Consider the following 25,359-nt stretch of genomic DNA (forward strand, 5'->3'; position numbering starts at 1 on the left):
GCAGTTGGTCCTTGCTGCAGCCCCCCACTGCCCCCAGATCGCCTCAGATCAATGCTGCCCACAGATTGTTATTTCTCATTTTATTTATAATATAAAAAAATGTTCAAGTGTTAAACAGTCGAGAGTTCTGACATTCAGACAATCCAGAGCAAACTTTTGACAATCATCTTATGACAAATTAGCAGAGTTTTCTATCTGACCCCATCATGGGTGAGGAATAGAGGGTTTAGTTACTTTATTGCTAAAAGTTAAATGAAATACACTGTCAGTTGTTGTATTATCTTCTCAGTCACAGCTTCACCATGCATCCAATCTACAGTATCTGAAATGCAAAGGACATGCAGAAGTAAAAATATAAAAAGAAAAAAGTCAGGCTACAATGTAAACAGGTTTGCTGCAGAGAACTGAGGAGAGAGGGGCACTTCCACGGGGATGCTCTGCCGCCCGGACACACGGGACTGTCTCTTTGAGCCACAGAGCCAATGGACAGAGCTGCTCCAGGTCCAGAAACACGACGTCTATCAGTGACATCAAGACGTTACGGTAACAACTGCCTTTACAACATGCAGCACGGCAGTACAGAGGAACCCACTTGCTGGGCTGACCCCCCCTGGGGGCCCACTGCCCTTCTGAGGGTCTGCAGCAGGCCCAGAGCCGGGCACCAGGGCAGCACGGCCAGCAGCTGCCAGGTGTGGCTTCAGGGATGGTGCATGGAGCGACTGCAGCCTGCACAGCGCTGCAGCCACCGCAGCACCGAGGCCATGCAGACACTGCAGCCAGCATGGGAGGCACCGGGACTGCCGAGCACTGCCACCCATCCACCAGGGCAGGCTGCAAGAGCCAGACTGAGCCGTATGAACAGGGCTGCATCTCGCACAGACGTCTCACATATTGCACTTCCAACCTGTGCCAACCCAACTTCGGACCCACAGCAAACGGCCAAAGGTTGAGAGCTCTGTGTTAAGGGCTGCTGCTGCTGCACGGCTTCTTTCTCTCTTCCTACCTGTGCGGCAAAAGAAACATCGTTTCTGCATTTCGGGATGGTGCTGTTGGATTTCTTTTTCTCCTGATTTAAGCAGAAATACAAGTATTTCAAAGGGCAAGACGGATCCCCATCAGACACGATAACGGAAGAGCTCCCACTCGTGTCCCCGGTGAGTGTTAACCAATACCTTAAGGAACAAGATCGTTAATAGCAGGGCACGGGGCAGAGTGGCAAGGCTGTTTTCTTCTGACGGAAGAGCACCTTTGTGACAGGCCGTCTCCCAAACAAAAATCTATGATCTTAAAAATGCTACCGAAACAGAATCCTCGGCATGAATCCCAGCACTGGCGTACAGCAAAAGGCACCACGATAGTTTCAGTTTCTATTGTTAAGTAGTCAAAAATTGGCCCACCTTTTTTGTTTGTTTTTTTAACTTTATTGTTCGTTTTTGTTTCTTCTTTTTTTTTTTTTTTAAACTTTTTTTTTTCTTTTTTTTTTCTCGGAAGCTGTAAATCAAGACATTACATATAAATAGAGATTCCCTATAAAAAAGTCATTGCCGTTAGCTATTATAAGACAACTTTGCTAAAATGAAAATAAAACATTTTATTTGTTATATTTTTTTTTCTCTTTTATATAAAATAAAAATATTTCTTTTTGTCTCCTGTTTTCCACCTCCCTCCGCCGCCCCCTGCCCGTCTGCCGGGCGCCTACAGGGGGTCGGGCTCCCGTTTGGGCGTTGTGTGCGCCAGGCTGCTGCGCCCGCTGCCCCCGTGGGCGCTGTGCCGGCTGTAGGGGTGCTGAGTCCGGCTGTCGCCCGGCCGGTGGAGCGGCGGCGACTCTGTGTTTGTCGCCTCATTGTTCTGAGTGCTTAGGAAGGGCGTGCTCTCGGCCACCAGCTCCTCGTCAGACTCGCTGTAAGAGGCGCTGCTGAAGGAGAAGGAGTCCCGGACAGCTCTGGCTCTGTGGGGGACGTGCCCGTTCAGTTTGGACTTTTTCCACCGCCTGTTGCTGCTGGCTGTTTTCTTTGGCTGCTCTAGCGCTGTGACGTACTCCTGCGTCGTCTCGTATTCGTCATCCTCCGTGATGCGGAAGGGGCTGGAGGGCAGGCTCCCCATGCTGTCGTTCAGGTAGGTCTTCCTTTGGTAGTAGCTGTCGTAGCGCTGCGTGTCCTGGAAGGGCAGCTGGTACCGCCGCAGCAGCGGCTGCTGCTCCTCCACGCGGAAGCTGATGGGCGCTGCTGGCGGCAGGGACACGGCGTGCGCCGAGTTGGGGGAGGTGATCTCGAACGTGGGCACCTGAGCCGCCATCGAGTAGTGGAAGTCGACAGGCGACAGGCGTGCTGGTGTGGTCAGGGCCGACACGTACCTGAAAAAGGAACAGCTCCGTTCGGACACTGAGCAGCCACAGCCCAGAGGGGGCTCGGGAACCGCCCACCAAGGCCGTCAGGACCGAGCCTTACCCAGGACATCACAATTCCCATCCCATACGGCTGCCCGCCAGCTGCCTCCTGCCTCCCTCTGCAGCTGTCACGCTTGCCCAGGGAAGGGCCCCCAGATGTCCTCACATGCTCCACTCCGGGTACCGCTTCATCTAACGCTGCAGAGAAATCTTCCATACCAAAAGGCCTCTACAAGCCTTCACCTGCTCTACTGACATCAGCTGTGCTGGCTCAGTGGTCTGGCCCCTCTCAGTACAGAATTTCCTTTGGCATCACCCCCTTCTAAGCAACATTTTTGTTTTTCACTCACTAGAACCAGTGTGTTGTCTCCACTCATTTCAGCCTGATCCCATGCCCTGTCTGGGTTTACCTGTCCCTCCTCATGTCTCGTGAAGTCTGAGCTGCCCATGCAGGCTATCTGAATGGACTGACACTTGAGCTGTGTCCCAGCTATCTCCCTCCCCTTTTCCAGGGCCTGGGCTGTGCTCACCACCCAGCAGCTCAGCCAGTTTTAATTCACCAGCTGTAGCAAGATATTCTCAGCTGCTCCCAAACCTGTGAACCAAACCCACGTGGCCTCCTGGTTAGCAGGCACCTCTGGCACGGTGCAAAGCACGGCAGCGATGTGCCAGGCCTGGGTGGAGGTTTGTGCCTGGCACAGAGGGTCAGGGCTGTGGGGGGTCTGACCTCTCGCTGTGCGGTGAGTCCCGCAGTGAGTCCACCGAGTCGCGGTACTGTGTCGTCGGCCGCCGCGAGTCCTCGATGCAGAAGGCAGCCCCGCGGCGGGCACGCGCCTCCACACACGCAGGGCTGTTGCATTTGCTGGTTCCCACCGAGGACAGCATGATCCCGGACTGGGAATCAGAAGTCAGGCTCTCTGTCCGCTCCAGGCTCCAGGTGTGGCTTTCATGTCTGTGGATCAAAGCCCACAGGGACAGTGAGCACAGAGTCCCTGCCAACGCCTCCTCCAGAAAGCTGCACGCAGCCACAGTCGCACCCTGAACTGATGGCTCCTTCCTTTCTCTCACTGGAATGCATTGGACAAGGGAGGCCCAATTTCGATATGCCTTTCCTTGCTGTTTCTCAGAGGTATGATTAGAGGATAAAGGAAGGCAGCCCAGCTCACACGGGGTATTTAGTGCAGCACCTCCTGACAGCTGGGGACAGGGTGGGGCAGCCTCTGCAGGGTGGCCTGGGCAATTCTGCTTTATTTTGGTGCAGAGCAGTGCACTGGCCATGCCAAAACAAGTCTGCAGAGGACCTTCAGAATTGTCACTGCGCACACTGCCAAGAAACAGCCCCTTCTGAAGTGCTACCAGAACAGTCAGAAGAAAAGGCTCAGAATTACATTGTGACACAGAAAAGCACTGCCATTCATTTATAAAAGGCATTGGCAGTAACACGTGTTCAAGGAGCTAGACAAAAGCTACACTGTGTCGGGTACTGTCAGGCAGCACTTGGAGGTATCCCTGCCCTTGGCTTGGTGCAGAGATGACATCCCAGACACACACAGTGGGAGAGCACGGAGTCCTGCACCCACACCACCACCACCAGGCTGACTGCTCTCCTGTGGCACAAACACCAACACAGCGGAACAGCAGCTCTGAGCTCTCAGATGGCGCCAGATGGGGCTGTGCTGGCAGAGGGGTTGGCGTGGGGTTTTACAGTGGCCTCATTAAAACTTCCCAAGAACATGTTAATTATTGATGGCTTTGGGCACATGCTCGGTTGCAGCCATGACATTAATTTATAACTTCAAAAATCATCCTCATTAGAGGCACTGATCGAGTAAAATGGAACCTGATTCTGCCAGCACTTTGCCTCTGGCATGACTTCAAGAAACACCTGCTTGCTGCACTTGACTCAGGAAAATTATATGGCAGATAGCCAGGGCCAGAGGCTACACCAGGTAGGTGCTTCCCACACCTGGCATGTATTAACGCTGTCCTTCAGACACCACTTTGCACCTTCAGATGTGCCCACAGATGGCCCTGGGGTCTGAGGAGTTCGAAGTCAGACTGGAACGCCATCAAAGTGCAGCTCTGCAGGAAGAGGAGCCCCTGTCCACCTTGCTCAAGCCTGCACACATCCAGTAAGGCTTGGGCTGAAGTGTAAAAATACAAACAAAGCCTGGAAAAGACACATCTGCTCACCAAGGGGACGATTTCCCACCTTTCCACACCGCTCACTGACTGGTTGTGCCAGCAACACAATCTGATCTGCAAGCGTTGGCACGGCCTGTATGATGGTGTGATGCCAAACATCAAGTAAAATCAGAGAGAAAGGTGAAAGGAAACCCTTTTACTGGCTTTGAATCTCACAGCATCCTAAGGCAAGTTCAGTGTGAATGGCAGACATCACCTCTGGCTGGATGTTGGAGTGGCGGTGGAGCAGTGATGTGACGGTGAGCAGGAGTGACTTCCTGAAAAAGTTGTCTCCGTTTCCCTCCGGATCACGTGTTCGGTGGCAGAAACATTCTTAGAAATATACTGTAAGATACAAAGAACCACATGGATCAGCCAGCAGCTTGCCAGCACCGCCACAGCCTAAAGCTGCCGGCTGGATCAATTCTGGAGAAATCAAAGAGGACCGAGTGAACTTGGCAGCTCCACAACCAACGGGAGGCAACAAGGAGACTGGAAAATGCCATGCAGTGACCCCCCTCTGCCTCTGCACTTTGAGCACTGGAAAGGAGCTACGATACAGGGACTGCAGAGGGTTACAAAGAGCCAAGGGGTTCCTCACATTGCTGTGGAGCACATATAGCTGATGCTACTGAGAAGAAATCCATCTGCTTGCAGGTTATACACCCAACAGAGTACCAGCAACAAGGCAACTGCACACAATCTGTCATAGACACGAGTCCTACTGACATATCAAGAGCAATACAAATACTTATGATGAAATATCCCTTCACCTAATGGTAAGCAGGGTCAGCCATGCTTTTCACAGAGAGACTAAACCTCTGGGGGAGACAGTATTTCAGATTCAGATGGCTGTGATTCTTCACATTTTCCTTTCCCTTCTCCTTCATGGCCAACTCTCCACTTAACTACCTTTCAGCATCACAAGGGTGATCCAGGAGAGTGTGCACCTCATTCAGGATGCTGATTCTACAAGGGCATGTAGTGATAGGGGTAATGATTTGTAACTGACAGGGGAGATTCAGCTTAAACATGTAAAGATGTTCTTTACTCAGAAGTGGTGAGGCCTGGCACACACTGCCAGAGAAGCTGTGGATGCTCCATCCCCGACAGTGGTTAATCTTCATGCTTTCTATCAGTGATCACTGCCCCTGTGTGTGGCACATAGAAAACACTAAGGGAAGTTCAATAGTGTGACACTGCCACTCCCCTGGGTTGTCCCACCTTGCACAGGAGCAGCTGGGCCAGGCAGGTGAACAGACATGGAGCTGATTGGATCACCACAATAGATGACAGTGATGGTGGTGGCTGAACCCCTGCTGTGCTAACCCTATTTGTCATGCCGTGAAATGAAGATCGACAGGGCAGCTTAATAAGCAGGAAACATTGGGAATGTCTTCTAGGGAGGATACCAGGATCACATTTATCTAAACAAACCTGTCTGAGTGCCCTCACCTCATGCTCAGTGTGTCAAAGTAAAGTAACAATTCCCTCTAGATTTTGTTTCGGGAACTGCTTCTATGCAGAATCTCATCCTTTTGTTCAGCTTGTATTTTGTTCCTCATGCACAGGCAGGTGCAAGCATGCAAATCCACATCAAACCCCTGACAGACAATGAGCACTCAATAAAACACAGGGTCTTATAAAAGATCTTACATCAGCCATTTGGATTTCCTCCGGATCCAAACGTGGATGGCTTGGCCCATTCGCAAGGCTCCTGTTCTGATGCGCATGACACATATTCTGTCGTAAATGATTATGCATCTGTTTTCTTTGCTTCCTTTAAAAAGGAAAGGAAAAAAGTATATTAGGAGGATTTCTCTCATGGGGCCCAAGTGTCTCTGGAGGAAGCAGGTGATAAAGGAAGAACAACCAGGTTTCCATTCATCTCTCAGACACATTTCATGTTTCAATGGTGTTTGTGGAAAGCTGTGAACAGGAGGAAGCAAGACATTCAACATCAGCCACTTATGCTGCTTTTCCAAAGAAGTGTGAATGTTTTCTGCTATAGGCAATTCACGCAGTTGGGTCCATGGTCTTCTTTTGCAAGACAAGGCCAAGGACAGTGCAGAGGAGGCAGGGGAAGAATGGGGCTGGGCTCAGAGGAGAGAAGTGGGGAGAAGAGAAAGGGGAACCAGTGCTGGCTTATCCTGCATTAAGCACAATACAGGAAAGCCTCCCTGTGTCCCAAGGAGGACATCAACTTCACAAGGCTTCCTGCGTCCTGGGTAATAGATGGACATTCCAAATGCAGGTGAGGTGCACGTGGGGAGAAAGCTGCTGTCCAGTCAGGGGACACTGGCCATGAAGGAGGTCCCCGAGCCTCTCGCTCAATCATTATTGCTTTGGAAGTTCCAAAACTGTAAACAATTGCGCCCATAGCTCCTGGCCATTAGCACACTGTGCTTCTGCTGTCAGCAAGCTGCTGATTCAGGGAACAGCTTCTCCCAGCCACATGCCATCACCTGGTTTGGATACATCACATTGATTCAGGGGGTAAAGAAATGGGAAACTTCCTGCTCAGACAGGGTGGTTGATGGCTTCATCTGCCCTCTTCAGAAACCTTGCTGGGAATACCACAGCACAGCATCTCCTTAAACAGCATTTGGGTGAACGCCATGAAAGCGTGATACGCAATCACTGCCACTCAGTAATCTCTCACTGATTACTGTTTGTTATCCATACATACTCACTTGGTTTTACAGTAAGCTACCACACAGACGATGCCCACCACAAGCAAGGCAACACAGATTCCTGTGATGGTTAAAACTCTTTTCTGGTAGAGCTCCTCTGCCTCTGCAAACGGAGAGAAAGAAATCAGTTGCAATCAGGCTCCAGCATCACAACACGCCTGGCTGCACAGGAACCAGCACTGCATGAGGGTGAGATGGAGAGTAGGGCTCAGCCACACCTGCTACCAACCTGCTGCCCAAACCTGAGGCCAGCCGGCCCAGCCTTGCTCACCCCTCAAGAGCTCCTCTATCCTTTTGTCTCTCTGTAACTCAACCTTTGCTCTCTGCACTCAGACACGCTTCTGGCTTTCTCTTCTTCTCCCACAGCATAACTTGGTGACTAATCTCAGAGAGCCCCATGAGTTTCCTTTCCCTTCTCTGCAGATCCCCATTTCTCGGTAACTTGGTAGCCTAAGAAGGAAGCCCTTGAGCACCCCCAGCCATCACGTACCAAACAGCCCTGTGATGCTCTCCTCACAGCTCTCTGCTCTGACGGACTCTGAATGCCTTTTCCTTGCAGCCGCTGCATGCCCTGGAGTTCGGCAGTGCACTGGAACCACCGAGCAACAGGCCCTGAAGCATGCAGGTGCTGGAAGGGACATCCTAAAGCAGTCAAAAGCAGAACGAAGATGGAAAAGCGATAGCACATTAGACAAAGAAAAGGAAGTGGAGTAATTATAATACAGTAACCAATTACAGCTATGGATACAGTTATCCTACTCCAGGCATCAGCAACCATGGCAGACAAGTTTTCTTGCTCTCGCACAGCTCTGGGACCTGGCTTACAGCTGTACAGCCATTTCCTTCAGACAGGAGTCTCAGAGATTTTATCAGCATCAGACCCAGACAGGGTCATGTCCTGGGTACAGATGGCACTGGGCAGGAATTTAGCTGCTACCTGGCCTTATTTCTTCACCAATTACCACAAACAGGGTGGGAAGAAGGACATTTTTCACCACAGATCAATCCATGGAGGCAATTGTTTTCAAAGCTTCCTTACCAGCTACATTTCTTGCTACAAAGCCTTTTTTTTTTTACAAGTTTAAATCCTTCTGTTTGAATTAGGGAAGGGCGAGGGACAGAGAGAGCAAAGCCATCAAAACCGTGCAGTGTTTTAGCCTATTAGCTACACAACATTTTTCATCCAAGGCTCAAACACTGGCCTCTGCTCAGGCAGTCAAGTGGGTACAGGACTCTGCGTGTCTGGCTCTCCTGAACTCCCACCTGCACTGTAGGGGGAATAATTCAGTCCATCAGCAATGCAGACTCAGGCGCTCTCAGCTGACAGCTCTGCTGTGTGAAGCAGTGAAGTCAGAGGCTGAGCATCACTACCACAAAAATGAAAAGTTAAAGGACCTGCTGTCAGTAATCTAGTTCGACTCCTGGCATCTCATTACAGCTGATGCTTGGTAAAACAGTATCTTTCTGCTGCATAAAGTCAAAGAAAATAAGTAGGAGAATGCATTCTGCAGTTCTGTTTGAGAAGGTAAGATCCTGGAGCAGGACTTGTCCATTTGTGTCTGTGTGCTCTAAAATGCCACATCCTCATCAGCAGCACTGTCACTCTACAGCAGCAAACACTACGAACAAACCACGTGGTGTCACACAATGTCGACAGAATCACAGTCCAGCCATGGGTGTCACAGCAACGCATGAAAGTGAAAGACGAATGGCACAGAAGAGACGACTGCAGACTGGGAACGGGATGTGTGCGGTTCTGTGATGACATTGAGAATGGATGAGGAGAAGGACAAAAGTCAACAAAAAAGGGATGTCAAAAATCCTTCATTTTAACGTTTGTTTAAGTGTATTAGTATTAGCAGCACCACTTTCTCTGAAACACCTGACCACAAAATGCATTCATTCTCTGCAGCAGGAACAAGCTGCTGGGGATACACACGAGCCCTGGGGGAAAGGCATGCAAAAACCAGCAGAGACCAACCTCTCCAGCTTCAGCTGGTGCATGGCCCTCTGCCTCAGGGCCCAGGAAGACAATTTAGCATCCAAAAGTGAAATATCGGTGTCCCCATGTCTCTAGCAAATTGAATTGAATTATCTTCAGAAGAAGATTTGCTCCAGATGACATTGCTGGGCCATTTTTTTTAAGCTAAGTGATAAAGACAAACCTCTCTGCTCTCAGTAAGCAACCCCTCCTGCACTCAGGGAAACTTGAGCCAGGGATCTATTTCCCAGGTGCTTACACCAGAGAGATTTGATACGTCTGAGAACAGATTGAGGAGAAAGGAGGAAAAATACTATGACAGTGAGCAATTGGGCAGGAGCAGGCAGTCGCCTGTTTCCAAGAGGTTGTAAGCCAGTGTTTTTCCACACCTTAGCTTGCCACCAGCTCAGAATCACTCTGACTTCCCCGGGCTCAGTGTCTTCCAGAGCAGCTCAGCTCACATCACATTCCATGGGTCAGTTTCTTCCTATCAAGAGGAGATAGCAGCAGACAGCCTTCGAGAGGAGGAATGGCAAAACCCCTATTGGCACCTTCATAGGACCCAGTGAATGTCAGCGCACTGAGAATGGCAGCGCTGTAAAAGCCCTAAAACCTCCTAAAACTTCCCTTCCCCTGTCCATCTCCAGGTGGTGCCTGCTGGCAGCCCTTAGGACTGACACAAACTCCTGCCTTTTGGTTAAACACACAAAAGCATGTTCAATGAGGAGACTATGGCGATTGGAACACCCCAGTCACTCCACACGCACCAGCTGCTGCTTGAAACAAAGAAAAAAGTGCTGCTAAAAATACACCTGTGTTCTTATCATTTCACATTTCGACTTTGCGTTTTTGCTTTGTTTTGGTTTTTAATCCAAACTTCTGTCTCGGTGCCAGGGAAAAGAACAGAACAGCTGATTTTTTAATCATCCCATTAAAGCCATAAATATAATGCGGGCAGCTCTTAATGGCTTCTGATTAATAAATGAATGGTTGTTCCATACCCTTTAATTCAAATCCAAGATGCTCTGCCAATGCAGAAAGAAGACAAGGAAGAGAAAGAGAAAAACAGGTCTGTCAGAGATCTCTCATACAAACACACACCGTGCAGTTACAGCAGGTTAGCGTCTCTGTAGGCTCAGCAGCAGTCACACAGAACACAGTGTATGCTTCAGAGCATTTCAAATTCCCACCAGAGCTCATATCTTACGTAAAGGAAGACCCAAACAAATTGCAGTTGGAGTTAATTATGAATTCTTTTAGTTAATTATGAATTCTTTTGAGATGAGCCATGTTTGTTAGTACCCGATGTGGAATTTACAGGTTAGGAAGGAAAAAAAAAAGCAAAGGTACACTTGTTCTGAAACAACAACTGACTCCAGACAGGCCAAAACACATCGCGACCATGTCAACCTCAGGAACCATTCATTCGCTTTCTACACGCAGCATGTGCCCCTCTGCCTGGGGCTGCGCACACAGCAGCGTGCTCAGCAGACACGTGCAGGCACTTGCACGGGGCCTGCAAGCACAGCTCTCCTGCCCGTGACCTCAGGTCTGCTCTCGGATGCACAGTGTCATCCGGCAGCATGGCCTGCTGACCTGCCGGCATGTACGTCCTGCAAGTACCGTCCTTAGCAGCACGGATTTGCAGCTGTACCACTGATACTGCAAGTGATCAGTTGCCTGGGCAGAGGTAATGAATCCCTTGCAGATCTAAGAGTGCAAATTGCACTGCAAGTTTCCCTCAAGTCTGCGATCTCCCAAGTCTCCCTTCTGCTGTGGTTCTGCATTTTCAGAAACAACAAGCATGCAAACAAAAAAAGAGAAAGAGAAGGAGAAGGCACAAACTGGAGCATCTGCTTTCAGATTCAAATTCATTGCAATTAGGATTGCAGTTCACCTTGCAGGGACGCTGCTACGCACAGCAGGGTTTGCCCAATGACCAGCACTGTCCAGAACAGGCAGCTTTCTTTTGGTTTTGGTTTTGTTTGTTTGTTTGTTTGTTTGTTTTTTGCTGAAAAAAAAAATCATTCTGGAATTTCGTTGATTTTCCCACTATTGGCCTCAGCCAAAGGCAGCTTTTTCCCCAGAAATATTACATCTCTCCATACCCATCATTGCACATAAAAGTGAGCTCTTCTGTTCCAAACCAGCACAAGCACAAGACCATTCCCAGCTCAGAGATGTCCAGATTGATTTGTTCCATTTCCCACACGAATTGCTGTTTGCTGCACATAAAGACTGGATTTCTATTTAAGTGCTGCTCTAAACTTGAGTGTGTGGGAGGGAAATTAGCACCGATCATCACAGAACATGTAAACACTTTATGGTAAAGCAGGTTCCCTACAAATCAGTGCAGATATTTTTTGGTTGGGCAGTTGGTTTTTTGTTGCTGTTTTTCTTTTGAGGGGAGGTTGATTAATTCATAAAATTTGGTGTAGTTTAAGGGCCACAAAACCAGGCTGATCTCTGCTTCACATCTCACATTTGTGCAGGACGAATGGGAAATTCTGCCATGCATTTCACAGCCATGTCCTGCAGTTCCAGCAGCACGGACACTGTGGTGGGAAGCAGAGAACTGGACAGGCCACATCTGTCCTATTCCTTCCAGGTATCACCTCCAACCTTGACATCTTTCTAGGGCAGGCTACCTTCATGTGACCTGTTTTACCTGACACTGTAACAACTGCATATAGAGATACATTAAATTTCATCCCAATATCTCTATGGTTGCTGTACTCTATGGCAGTATATATACTCCCTAAACATCTAACATTCCTGTTAGACTTGCTCTAATGTCTACAGCTACAAATGGATGCAATTGAGAACATTCTCATGGGGCTTTTTTGTTAATTTAGGAATATCTGTGCAAACAGAACTCGAGCCTTCCCCTGGTGAACCCTCACTCCAGAACTGCAGGTTCTTAGGGCTCCCTGTCTTTGAATCTGCTTGTGCTCCTGCATCTGAAGTATTCAGCTACTCAGTGCTTCAGAGTTCCTCGGTCTCCCATTTCCTGACTGTTCCTCAGTGCTGCTTAGATGCCGCTGTTCAGACAGACAGTGGACTTGTAAAAACTCAGCCTCTCTTCTGATCTGTGAATTGACAAGGCTGTGCTGCCAGACTTCCAGCAGGAAATTCCCATGGATAAGAAGTCAACTTGCTTCAAAAGCAAAGGAATTATTGGGGCCATATTGGGTGCTACTGAAATTTCCAACATATCATTTTTTCTAAGCTGCTCCTCTGTTACAACTAACGAACATAGTAATAAAACTATGCAAAAAAAGCAGTTCCAGCACGAGACATTACAAGTAAGGTCATGTGTCAGCCTGTTGCAGCTACAGGCATTGCTTCTGTATCACCCAAACGGGAGCCACTCGCTCCTTTCCCTGCTCAGGAGCTCCTCTCAAGCTGGCCCTGAGGCACATCAGGCCTTCTGCTGGGACAACGAAGGAGGAAGGGCACTGAAAGAGGAAACACTGCAAGAGTTCTCTGGAATTTGGGCTTCTCAGAAGGTAAACCACTCCATGCTTGTAGAGATGGTGGCAGTGGGGAAGTGTACTGCATTCCAGGCTTGGGAGCTGCCCCTGGGATAGCTACAATCAAATGGATCCCACCTCTGCAGACAGACTAATGCATGCTAGAACTCCAAAGCCCTTTAGGACAAGTTCCAGTGGAATCAATATAGCCAGAGGCTAGCACACAAATCAATTACTGTGAAGCAGCACTCAGCTCCATGTATTATTTTTCTCATATCATCGACCTTTTATCTGAACTCCAAACAAGCTCCAAGGCCGTGACAAGCAGCTGGGACTGAGCACCCTCACCTGGGATTTCCCAAAGCATTTGGAACAAGGACAAGTTTATTGAAAAGTCATGTCACACTTACACCTGTTGGACTTTCTGGAAATGCTGAGCTTGAGATAGAATCCGTTCTTCCTCAAGCAGCGTCAGTGTGAAGGAAAGAGTATCTAGTGGCCTCTTAAATGCATTACTTTGAAGTATTTGTGCTATTCCTTGTACCTATAAGCTACACTAGGCTCTTCTGTGTTGATCCCAAAGGAGACCAGACTCGTAGTCTGGAAATATTCTAATACCAGACCGCTGTAAATATGAGAGAAGGCCATCACCAGAGAAAAGCAGCAAGCATGGGAGAGCTGAGGATGGGATAAAGGGAGAATACATGAAAGATGACAAAAATGTTTCATTTTCATGCTTTTCATTTCAGCTCCAGCACATCTGTGTGAGATGAAGGTTGGATCCCATCCCAGATTGCTGCTGTTCTATGCAGAGCTTAATGAACATCCAGGTGATGCACGGATCTCGAACTGGATTCCTCCAGGGAATAGAATTCAGCTGAACTGGACAGAAAGCAATTAGGTGCTTTAAGTAGGACAAGCACTTTATGGACTTAATCATTTTTTCTTCTTGGGCAGAAGACCTACTTGATTCATGGAGACTTTCTGATTATGTTCTGTTCTAGAGTGTTTCATCTCCTTCAAAAGATCAACAGACAAAAACTTCTAAAATAAAATATCTTTATATGAGTAAGAATTCAAGACAAGATGGGTGTCACTGAATTGCAGATTTATGGGATGATTAAGAAAGAGAAATGATTTAGCAAATGGCTGTGAAAATTAGACCAGTGTCTACATGGACTTCTGGTTGCTTAAGAATTGGGTTAAGATCTCTAGCTATCATACACGTCATTCCATCCCAAGATCATCAAGTCCTACCATCAAACCACCTCCACATGCCCACTGTTTGCTGCACCCTGGCCTAGGCTTCCTCCGGGGTACATATGGGGGCAGTCCCACGATGCTGGGAACCAAGGACACTGCACATGACTTAAGGTCTGGGCACTGCATGAGCAATCTGAGTATTCTATGCACCTTCCATAAACAGCACAGCTATTTAGTTTAGTACTGTATGAATAAAAATGACTGGTTGGCCTCAGGAGTCCAGATACGTAACAGCAGTGTACTGACAAGCTTCTGTGGATTAGCTAGTAATTAAATTTAGGAGATCCCCAAGGGTAACCTGTACTGCAGTCCAGGGGAGAGGAATAATCCTGTTATGATAAACCACAAACACCCTGTTGTTAGCCAGCCACACCACAGCGTAGTAATTACACTGTAATTAAGTGGTCAGAAGCTATCATGTTATTAAAGGGAAGCTACAGAACGTTTGTGGAATTAGAAATATTGCTTCATATTGTTTTAGGGTTCAGATAAGTGAGAGGTTGAGTAGGAAACAGAAAAGTAGGTTAAAAAATGAAGAAAGTGTTCTCCTGATTATCATTCCCATACTGCAATCAGCAGGTACAAAACTGCTGCTGAACAAAGAGAGAAGCTGAAATTCAGGTCTAGACCTTCCATTAGTCCCAGAAGAGTGCAGAGCAGGGTGTTCATCCACAAGACTGTGCTTCCAGTCAGGGAACCTCCTTGGAGCTGAGAAACTTACAAAGCTGACAGTGGGGAGAAGACAGCCTGACCCAGACACTGCAAGTAGAAACAGCTTCTGGTTTTCTGGCTGGAAGTGCTCTATGAAAATAACTTCCTTATAAAGAACAACTGATGGGAAGACTCAGATGTCTGATCTGCAGGAAGTATTTTCTGATAGCACAGAAATTGTGCTGCTGAGATCATTACACAGATCATACCCAGAGACAATGCAGTGCGTGGTTAAGAACATGCAGTGGTTCTCATCTGGGAAATGCCCATTTTTGCCAACTGTTCTTGGAAGGAATCTGTGATGCCTGTTAATGAATGTCCTGACACACAGAAAACTGATCAGGAGGTACACTAAGTTCTGATGGCTCCATTAGGGAGCCCTTGGAGACACATAAAGCTGAGCGCTCAGGATGACTTTCCTATCAGTGGCCTCTGCAAGCAGATGTGACAAGGTAGTCTGCAAGATGCAGATCCAAATGTGAAGACTTAGGAGAAGAGCTGGAACTAACAGCGTTTAACTGTCAGTATCTCTGCTCCTTCAGAAATAAAACAGCTGCCAATGTGTTTTACAAGACCTTTACAACCAGCCAGCCCAAGGCCTGGTAATTCACTAGTAAACATCAGCAGGGTTTCATAAAGCTGAAAAGCTTCTAGTAGGAGACAAAGCTAAACCAGCTCTTGGTCTGACAACAGGCAGCTGTGAAAGTCTGTTGTCAGCACCACTTTAAAAACAAAGCACAATTCTTAAATGAAAGGGTGACTTCAGACAAGCTGCTATCTTCTGGAAATTGCTGCAGGATACAGTTGTGCCCATGAAGCCGGGCCCAGGAGAGCGTGGTCAGTTGGGTGAGTCTCCAGAATGCACTAGAAAGTCTCACATTAAGAAAGACTTCCTGACCTTTTTTGTGGTGTTACTGAACTTTTCACCCACGTGGGCGAGCAGAGATGAAGATCTGACTGCAAAGGCAAAGACCACGACCCCAGGAGGTGAGACTGCAAAGAAAGAGAAGTAAAAAAGAAGGGATTCTAAGCCGATCAAAAGGTTTTACTAAGCAAGTGTGCTGCAAGTGTGAGAACTCTCCAACATTGCTCATTTTTTCTTTCAGGAAAGCTGTGTGCTGAACAACACCAGCAAGAAAGAAATGGGAAAGGATGCATAAACCTGGTTGTTTAGAAATGGTCCAGGGGCAAACAGCTGTATTTCTGTACTGTCCCACGGTCCTCTAAAATAAAAGTGAGGCCAGAGAGGACCAATTTTTATGGGTGTCCCAGTACAGGGAAATCACACTTCATGCAAACCCAGCTACTGCCCAAGGAAAGAATCCCCTTGCATGGAATGCCCACAGGCTTCAGGCACTGCTCTGGTGTCAGCAGTTGCTGGACAGTCACATCTCAAAGCAGAATTCTGGTCCCAAGCTCAGAGCTGTTAATCTCAGAATAGATTTTGCAACCCCTGAAGTTGCAAAACAGTCCCTGGTTACTATTGATATGGATTCACTCAGGCTGTGGTTCAACAGCATGATGTGAAATTTCGTTTTTGCTACTGCAAGGACAGCTACACAAAGATACGTGTGATCTCTTATGCAGCTCATCCTGCACTCAAGGCTCTGGGAAACACCTCTGACAGCTAAACCTATGAGACTGTGCTCACCACTCTCAGCTCTTCTGAATGATGGGACTCTCATCCTGATGCCAGCACTGCTGCTAGATTAGCTACATCCACATGCTTGAGTGCCAGCAGGTATATAAAGGTACACCAGAAAGGTAGCCCAGAGCACAGATTTAGATTCAAACCTCTAACAAAGATGTCTGAAAGCTCACTATAAAAATAATGGGATTTCATAGAAGTGTAAGGGATCTAAGCAAACTTCAGGCAGCGTCAGCGCAATTATTTTCTTCTCAGGTATGTACCTTTCACCTTTTTGAATCTCAGTGAATGTGCAACTATTTTCTTTGATGTTCCTCTTCTATTGTATCTTCTGCTGGGTTTTCTGTTTCTATCAATGTGACAAAGCCATCTGTCATACTGCAATAGAGCTGACCTACAATAAACAGGACAAGCCTTTGGAGTTTCCCTGCAAGTCTTTGCCCACACTTACTAGACGTGTGATACTAAGTGTCAGCATCTCAAACACCTACATCCGTGCTGGTGCAACTTAGCAGGTCACTGCCCATCCCCTGGTTGCTGGTAATCTGCTGTAAATGTGTGCTTAAGCCACTGCTGCACAAAATAAATGTGTCTGCTTAGAACTCCAGGTATGAGTCCTGCTGAAGCAGATCATCATGGAGACAGAAAATGACACAGGCTTAGTATAAAGGCAGGCTGTGAGAGCTGGCACAGTCGGGTACCACAGCTCTGCCCAGAAATGCCTCCTTGCTGGGCCAGGTCGATGCTGTCTGTTTGCACAATGCATCCATTTTTGCTGGTAAGTAGCTGCTCTCTCATACTTCTTTTTTCTTTTTTTCCTTTAGCATCTCCACACATTTCCCTGTATATTTGCATGGCAATGCAAGCGAAATGAAATGTGCACTCCTCACAGGAACCAACCACTGAGATTATCGTTTGACTTCAGCTGCTGCAAATTCCTACCAAAGGTAAATGCTATTGAACCAAATGAGGGCTATGCCAGGACAGAGTGGGATGTCTGCAAGTCAGCCCAATAATACAATTTGAGCTGAGTTCCTCTGTACCAATCTGCTAGAAAATAGCAATAGTGTGAGCACAGCACAGGGAAAAAGACCATCTTGAACATGTTCCAGCAGTGGGGATTATGCACAGAGTGTGTCCGGCAGTGGGCGCCTGGTCTTGAGATTTCAATAGCAGCACAGAGAATTGTCACATGCAAGAATACCAATCTAAAGACATCTTTCATCTTTGTAATTACAGTAATTTAGCAGGAATTTCTGATAATCAGAGGAAAAGAAACCTCCAAAGCAAACTCCCAAGCAGACAATGAGAACTGCTGGACATGTTTCTTTCTCTTGCTCCAAATGTGAATAAGGGTTCAAACTAGTGAGGCAGGAAGCTGCACCCAGAAGGAAGATGCACAGCATTGTCGTGATGCTGCTAAGGAGCCAACCATCTCCTCCTCCAGCCCAAATTCAGCAGAGTATCTGCCACGTTGTTTCATAACCGTGTACTAAACATAGTTCACTTTGCAGAGGCTCTGTCACAGATTTGGGATATACCTACTGAATATGTATATTTAATGTTTATGTTAAAGAGGCAGCAGCCTTCCATCTAGGCCTGAAAACCTAAAACATTCCAAATGTATTTAATACAACACCAGAGTAGGTGTCATTATTTACTATTTAAGTATCTGTCAAGTGCTGGCAGTGTTCTCAAAACAAGAATCGGGTCGGAGCTCTTTTATTTCCAATGGAAATGACTGAACTTCATTCAAAGCATTTCAGCTTTTGACCTGTCAGAACCCATATGGGATGAAGAACAGAGCGAATTATAGAGCAACAGCAACTTCTACTGTGCCCTAATTATTGTTTGAAGTTGAAATTGAGCACTCACACAACCCAGGCTCAAGTAAAATGCCTTTCCTAATTGGAAAAATGGCAAGTTCGGTGCATTCTTTGCTGCAATATAGCTGCTATGTATATTACCCAACTGTGAGCTGAAAGTGAAAACAGCTATAAACGCATGTGAATCAGCTTAGATGATTTTTATCCAAGTTCAGACAGGCAAACTGGATTGTTAAGCTGTTCTTAACTTACTGTCCTGTGGTTAAAACAGAACTGAGATAAGGAAACGTACATGTGTCAGTTCTAAAGCTGGCACTGCTCCTCTAACATATAAATAAAATTTAAACAAATCTCATTCCCATAAAAAGCCAGATTCTCCAGGCTGGGATAAAAATGCTGTTTCCTACTGCCATAAATGTTCTGAAAAGCACTTTTCTGACATAAAACTCATGTTCACCTGCTTTGTCCTTGCAGCATGGTAGCAATAACACCTGAGGGTGTTGGACAACACCTCATGAGCCGCTGTACAGATCAGATCCAGCAGGTGAGCATCCAATGCTGTCTGCAGCAGGGGTCCCTGACACTACGGGATCCAAAGTGGAAAAGAAACCCTTTTGCATTAGGTTCAGTATCAAAACAGAAATTTTGGTGAGTCATCTCAAAAAAAATCCCCTCAACCCAACAAAAACCCTCAGATGTTTTAGTCTGAAAAAAAAAATCAATGGAGGTTTCAGCTTTGGAAGCCAATTTGGAACAAAAGGCAATGTAAAAAATCAAGCTGTCCCAAGGGCTTCAAAGCCCATTAATGTCTTGCCTGCATACTCTGTAGAAGAGCTTAATGCAAGCCCTAGCCAGCTATTAGTATGTGCTAATGAGACTCCTGCTACTGCCAGCTCAGGACAAGGACTGCAGGATTTCTTAAGGAGAGGTAAGAAGGCAATGCTGACAATCGAGGAGATATCATGGAGAGGCCTTTCTCCTCTGGTTCCCACTAATTAAAGCCTCTTCTGTGGCTCCTTTCAAAAAGCTTCTCTTTAAAACCACCATTTGTTGTGGTCCCCATGGCTTGCACAGAGACAGGGTGTACACAGAGGTCACGCTGCTGTAACTGCAGGCTCAGCGCTGCATCACATTTCAGACCAGACCTCACCCACACAAGGATCCCACTGGTGCTGGGGCACAGTCTGAATATCGATCTGTCAAAAATTATCTGCACTGAACAAATGAGCAAGTGAAGCATCTCTGGAGAGAACATGAGAACTGAGAACTAAATTCTGGGAAGGCTTGTAGGGTACTTACATTCACGGCATATGAAGTTAAGAGATAAGTCACTGTAGTTAGACACTGCCCCACATGCAAGGCTGCCCAGCCCACAAGGAGAGATGGGAGCATCTCTGTGTCCAGGATGGATATGCTTGGAGATGCCTAATCAGCAGATTTTGTCCATATGCTCCATGGCACTGTGGGGAGGAAGCCCTGAGACCATGCCAGTATCCAACACGGCCTTTCATACTCCAGGCAATGCATCCTATGCTCTGCCCTACCTGGGGCCATCCTCTTACAACCTCATCTGAACAGCAATTAACGCTCAGTTTAAGTTCTGGAAACAAAAACACATCATCAGCACAGGGAAAATGTCAGTACTGCCCTCTCTGTGTTTTCTGCAGTTGGTACAGAGAGACTCACACACCCAGACTGCAAGAGCCATAGGAAAAATACAGATCTCTTGCACTGCACCACATAATCTGTGTTGAGACAGCAATGCCAGCAGATACAGTTTATCACACAAGACTGTTCTCACACAGCACACCACAATAACCTTGTGCCTTATTTGTGTTTTGCATGAAAAGAGCAAGCAACATTAAATTCAATCAGAAGTGAAAGCAGAACCCATTCTAACAAATGGGTAGATAGCAAGAGCCCTGGTTCTCCTCTTGGCAACGATCACAGCTCCCCTTAGGGGTCAAGCAGAGCTGGGAGTGCACAAGACTGGAAGAGGGCTCTTGGAGAACAGAAGAACCCGCTTTAAGGACATGACACAGAGCTACAACAACCAGGGAGAGAGAGAAGTAGAAAGAGACATACTGGAGAAGCTGACCATTGCGAAATGCTGACACCGGTCTCCTGTGAATTCGATCGGACACCTACCGAAAGAAAGAAAACCAGAAAGAAAGAAACAAGATAGCAAAATGACACCCAGGCAGAGCGAACTGAGGCCCCTTTCCGATCCCTTTCACAACTCCTATCTGTCTGCTGTCAGCCTGTGCCCTTACCTGCAGCCCTAAGCCCTAGCCCAAAGCTGACACCAAGAGCCATCCCTGACTAGACCACTCTACATCCACCGCTGTGCCCAGGAGGTTTTAAGTAGTGTGGTGCAATTTTTGTCTTCAAACATACTTTGCTTAGGATCTGGCATGTACAATCGCAAAGGCAGTTTCTCCAAACATCTCTGTCCGAAGAATCCATTTGGACATCTGGAGGGGAAAAGGGGAGAAATCACAGAACATGTCTGGCACCATTCTTGAGGCTAAGGTCAAAAATAAAAAGTGCATTGTGATGAATGGAAAAAAATAAATGCTTCATGCGCATAATTACTCTCTGCTTTGCTTTAACCAGGCACCTGTAACATTAGCATTGCAGCTTTATTCTAGGCCTGGATCTTCAAGCCACCAGCAAAACCCCTCCTTTCCTCTGCCTGCCTCCTTCCTTCTCACCTGTAGAAGCACCAGGACAGAAAGATTGAGATGGGCTGGATGCTACTTGGAGCCACTATCTAGACAAGACTGGCAAGGAGCACCACAGAGCGGTGAGCAGCTGCTCAGGTGACAGCAAGCATCATGTAGGGCAAGCGTCCTTCATGCCACTGCCCCTGGAAGAGCTCACAGAGTGTTCCAGGGAGAAAGGCTGTGTTGTGGTTAGAGAGAAAGCATGTGCAGCATCTCTGCGTTAACAGAGAGAAAGGGACAGAGAAGAAAGCTGAGCCAGAACAGGCCTCATGCACTGCCTGGCTGCAAGGTCTTGCAGGCTATCCCAGTCACCATGAGGAGATGGGCTGGGATGTGCCAGCTCATGGGGTGCTGGGAAGTGATGGGAGCTCAGCACTGGGCGGCCAAACGCCTCTTTCCCTGGAGCTGATCTCCCTCCCTTGCTTCACATCTCTCAGCATGACTTCTCAGACAGTCCCTCCAAGTTTATCCCTACCTTTCTCCATGTCCCACCTCTACCTGCCTACCCCACCCAAGCTCTCCTTCTGAGCTTCACAGGGTTTCTTCATAATACCCAGTATTCTAACTTGTTTTCCAGCAGTTCTGCAGGCTTCGCATCTTATCAGACTTTCCTCAACCTCGACTGTGCTGTGCCCATCCCTCACCTTCACCTCAGGTCCCAGCTGTTCAACAAAGAGCCCAAAATGCACTTCAGAAGAGAGGACCGGAGCCCTGAAGCTGAGGCCAATGGCTTAAGTCCTTGCCTGTCCAGTGTGAGTGACAGCAGACAGCCAGAGCAGCCTCAGCACAGTGCCAGGCAACCGCACTCAGCATGCACACCTGGCTAGGTGGAGTGAACCAGGCCCAGGTCCTGGTGCAAGTCCCAGCCCTGCAGGTGTGACCCAGTCCTGTCTGCCAAGGGACACGAGTCTGCTCACAGTCTGTGGCACAGCAAAGAGAGGAGGAAGCGATGGTTTCAAACTCTGTGATGTTTATTATGATCAAAGCTTTGCAGTTCAAAAGCGTGTTGGCAGATCAGTTCTGTGCTGTTGCTCAAGGGCTACAGTAGCATTTGTTCTTCTTGCCAGATTTACATTTAGATGGCATGTTATGGATATGCAACTTCAGCGGCAATAAAAGAAGCCAAGACAGAGGAACTCCTGTTTCCCTCTACTTAATGGAACACAGGCAGTGTTTTTCAGCAATTAATTTCTCTTATCAAGAGAGAGGGAGGCAGCGAGGTAGAAATGAAGAAAACTTTCATTTTCAGTAGTTCTCGCTCATTGTGGACACACACAGGTAAGAATCATGACATGGAAGGGGGTGTGACAAGCTCTCAGTGCCACCGTCATCTGTACAAGCCCTAGGGCACAAAATCCAACTACAAGGATACAAACTTCTCTGAGCTGAAGGGCTCCCCTCCCAATGGAAGAGGTGAGGGTCACCTGAGGTCTGGGAAAGAGCTTGTTGGCTGCATTCGAAGAGGTGCCACGTGGAACAAGGCAGGTCAGAGCAAAAAGACCTCAGCTCTGGCTGTGGCCATGACTGGTGGAACTCAGCCTATGCACAGAGGTCCAACCTCTGCCTGGAGACCCGTACTAACATGCTTAGGGTAAAGCCTGAGGCACTTGCTGGTACACTAATGTATCGCTGTCACAGGCTCCTAAAGGAGGTCATCCTGAGGACAACCTGCTCCTACTCAGGTATTCTGAGCTCAGGTGAATTCTGGATGCTTTTATGGGACCTATAGATACATCTCTGAATGCTGCGTGATCCAAGGTGTACAAGATATAGTTAATAAAAGGTTACGTGATTTCTCCATCCCATATACTGGCCTTCTCCATTTTGTGTCCACAGCTCCACACCTGTCTGTCTTTCCTCTAAGGAATGAATTTCCCAGTTCTCAAAGGTAAGGTGCCCCACATCAGAACACTTCCTTCTCACAGAAGGAAGCTCTGAAAGGGTCTGCATGACTGAAGTGTCTTTTACACTTGATTTCATGATGGTTTTCTTTTTTTTTTTTAAATGTGATTCTAGGATGTTCACCCCGGAGTCCATGAAAGGTAAATATAGTAATAATGTCATTTCAAGTCAGGGTGCCGGCTCCAAGGGGTTACCATCAAAAGGCCTGGTGACATTCCTTGTGATGAAGCAGAGGAAGCTGGTACCGGGAGTAGAGTGAAGATGCCCTGCTGACAATCAAAGAGGCACTTTGGTGATGAAGACTCACAAGGACAGCCCTGGTGAAGCATGACTTTAGAGAAGCCTTTAAAAGACTGCACTGGAGTTCAAACAAAGAAGCCAAAACAGATGTCGTCTTCCCAATCCTTTCTTAAGTTTATTCATCATCACTGACACTCATGAAGTCACTGAATAGTCTTCAAGGACATCCAGTTTAGCTTAGGATGTGCTGGCCATTTGTCTGTGATCTGAGATTCAGTTCATGTGTGTGCTGTGGGCATCCTGAAGGGAGTTAAGGGTGCTCACGAGTGAAGCAGATGTCTTACCCAGCTAAGGAAATGGACATTTTGTCTGAAGGGAGCTAAAACTGCCTCAGATTCATGTTTGCAAGATATCAGCCATGGATAGAACTTGAATGTGACTGAAGTTGCATGCTGCTGAGGGAAGACTGAAAATCAACTGGAAACTGGTGGAAGAAAATGAAACCCAGAAAAATAAATTGGTGAGAAGTGAAAAAGCAGAACAGAAAGGTGTCAAACAAGCTTTGATGCCATGACAGCTCCATGTAGCCCATCCTTAGATCTCAGCCGTCAGCTAAGCGTGGGAGAGGAAAAGAACTTTCTAGATGGAAGGCAATAGATAACAGTCATCTCCCTGTCTAGGGCAGCTCAGGCTTTTTATCTTTAGTTGTTAGTGAATCAGCACAGGGAGAAGTGACAGAAAAGCAGCTCTCATAAACATGAACGCCTTTTGTCACCTCCCAGCCTGTCAAAACGATGTGCTTCCCAAGCAGTCCCATGCAGAAGGTGTGCACTGTGAGACTGCTCAGAAGCCACAAACGCAGTTCTGTCTCCTCTGGGTCCTGATTTCCCAGAAGTGAGTTTGCTGGCAGCATCAGTCACCAGGATGACTTTGACAGCATGTGCTGCACATGGTCCCCTGTTTGTCTGATACTCCTGGGCTGGTGAAGGTGAAGATTTGTTATTTATTACCACTTCTCCGGCTGTGACATCTAGGAAAGAAATTTCCAGCATGCACAGCACATGAGTCTCATATTCTAGACAAGCAAAGCAAATGGAAGGGACTCCTTCTGCATGTAAAATCTGCTGTCTACTGCATTACAGCTCTGTGGGAAGCTCTTCTTCAGCAGCTAAGCTTATGATCTGAGTGACACACCTGAAATGTAAAGCTTCCTAAGACCAAAGGTCATGCAATGGTCTTTTATCATTGCTTCCTTCTTCCTGCATGTCTGACTCTAGCCAAGCGATTTTGGCTGGTTATCCAAGCAGAATGAATGGCAAACTGTTCCTTCAAATACTATCTTTGGACTCCCTAGTCCACTTACCAGCCCTGCAGAGGCCGGACATGCCTCTCCTTTTGAGAAGGGAAGGGGTAAAGTTGTGTCTCGAGGAACAGTCTTGAAAGGTTTTAAGGTTGCAACAAGTTTCAAAAGCAGCACCTTGCCCCTTCCAGCTTGTGTGCAGAATACCCAACTGCCTTGTTTGACCACATCCCTCTGTGTCTAACGAGTTAAATGCAAATTAAAAACCATTCTCCACTTGCTACATATGAAACTTTCCTACTTGCAAATACTATCAACAAGACTGGTCCGGAATTTTTCTACTTAACTTCTGTTGTTGCTGGAAGATGTTCAGTAAGTTCAGTCAGTTTTGACCAGATCCTCAAATTGCTGGGATTTTTTAGGCTTTTTTTTTTCTTTTCCCACATTTCAAAAAATCCACAGAGGTTTTATCCATAGAGGTTTGTTTTTGAGCTCAGGATGAATTGCAGTTAATTTACATGGTAAAAAGATGCAATCATCAGCCAAAGAAAGCACCTCAAAAATTCCAAGCCAAAATGGTTTAAGTGATTTTGTCACTTCACCTTGAAACAGGGCAGAGCAATGACTATTGTCAGTTATTATTTCATTATTAACCAAACAAATATGTAAAATAAGATTCCTGCTGGGAGCAAAACATTTTCTGCACATCTGCTAACCTAAATCTTGCAGGTGTTGGTCTATTTCCTTTACAACCTCAATTATGCCAAATGTGGTAGCTCTCATAATGCAATCCATGCTACAGAAGAATGTAAACAAGCAGGTGCATCAAAATAACAAGATAAAGAGAAGCAGAAGCAGAAGGACACAATGCACTGATAAAAGGAAACGGAGAAATGTCTCAAGCACGTTGCTTATCTGTGCAAAGGGCTGAAAAAGAAGACAGTTCTGTCATTGTCCCCTGACCAGTCCCAGATATCAGGCTCTTGGAGAGCTACAAAACACTGGACTCCACAGAACCACTAATGG

At 47.0% G+C, this 25,359-nt stretch overlaps 1 protein-coding gene across 3 annotated transcripts in view; it reads right to left on the bottom strand.

Moving 5' to 3' along the window:
- Positions 1-63: 63 nt before the first annotated feature.
- NRG2 (neuregulin 2) overlaps positions 64-25,359 on the bottom strand; it is a 125,856-nt gene continuing 100,560 nt past the window's right edge. For 2 of the 3 annotated variants that reach the window (XM_015876267.2, XM_015876269.2), the window contains 7 exons: positions 20,251-20,309; positions 10,246-10,269; positions 7,264-7,366; positions 6,227-6,350; positions 4,788-4,915; positions 3,114-3,338; positions 64-2,353 (listed from right to left, as the gene is read on the bottom strand). In XM_015876267.2, coding sequence (XP_015731753.1) covers positions 1,696-2,353; positions 3,114-3,338; positions 4,788-4,915; positions 6,227-6,350; positions 7,264-7,366; positions 10,246-10,269; positions 20,251-20,309 — 1,321 coding nt within the window. In that variant the 3' untranslated portion in view covers positions 64-1,695. The remainder of the gene's footprint in view (positions 2,354-3,113; positions 3,339-4,787; positions 4,916-6,226; positions 6,351-7,263; positions 7,367-10,245; positions 10,270-20,250; positions 20,310-25,359) is intronic. The other variant, XM_015876268.2, reaches the window with a different exon arrangement.

This window comes from Coturnix japonica, chromosome 13 (genome assembly GCF_001577835.2).
Source record: "Coturnix japonica isolate 7356 chromosome 13, Coturnix japonica 2.1, whole genome shotgun sequence".
NCBI lineage: Eukaryota > Metazoa > Chordata > Aves > Galliformes > Phasianidae > Coturnix > Coturnix japonica.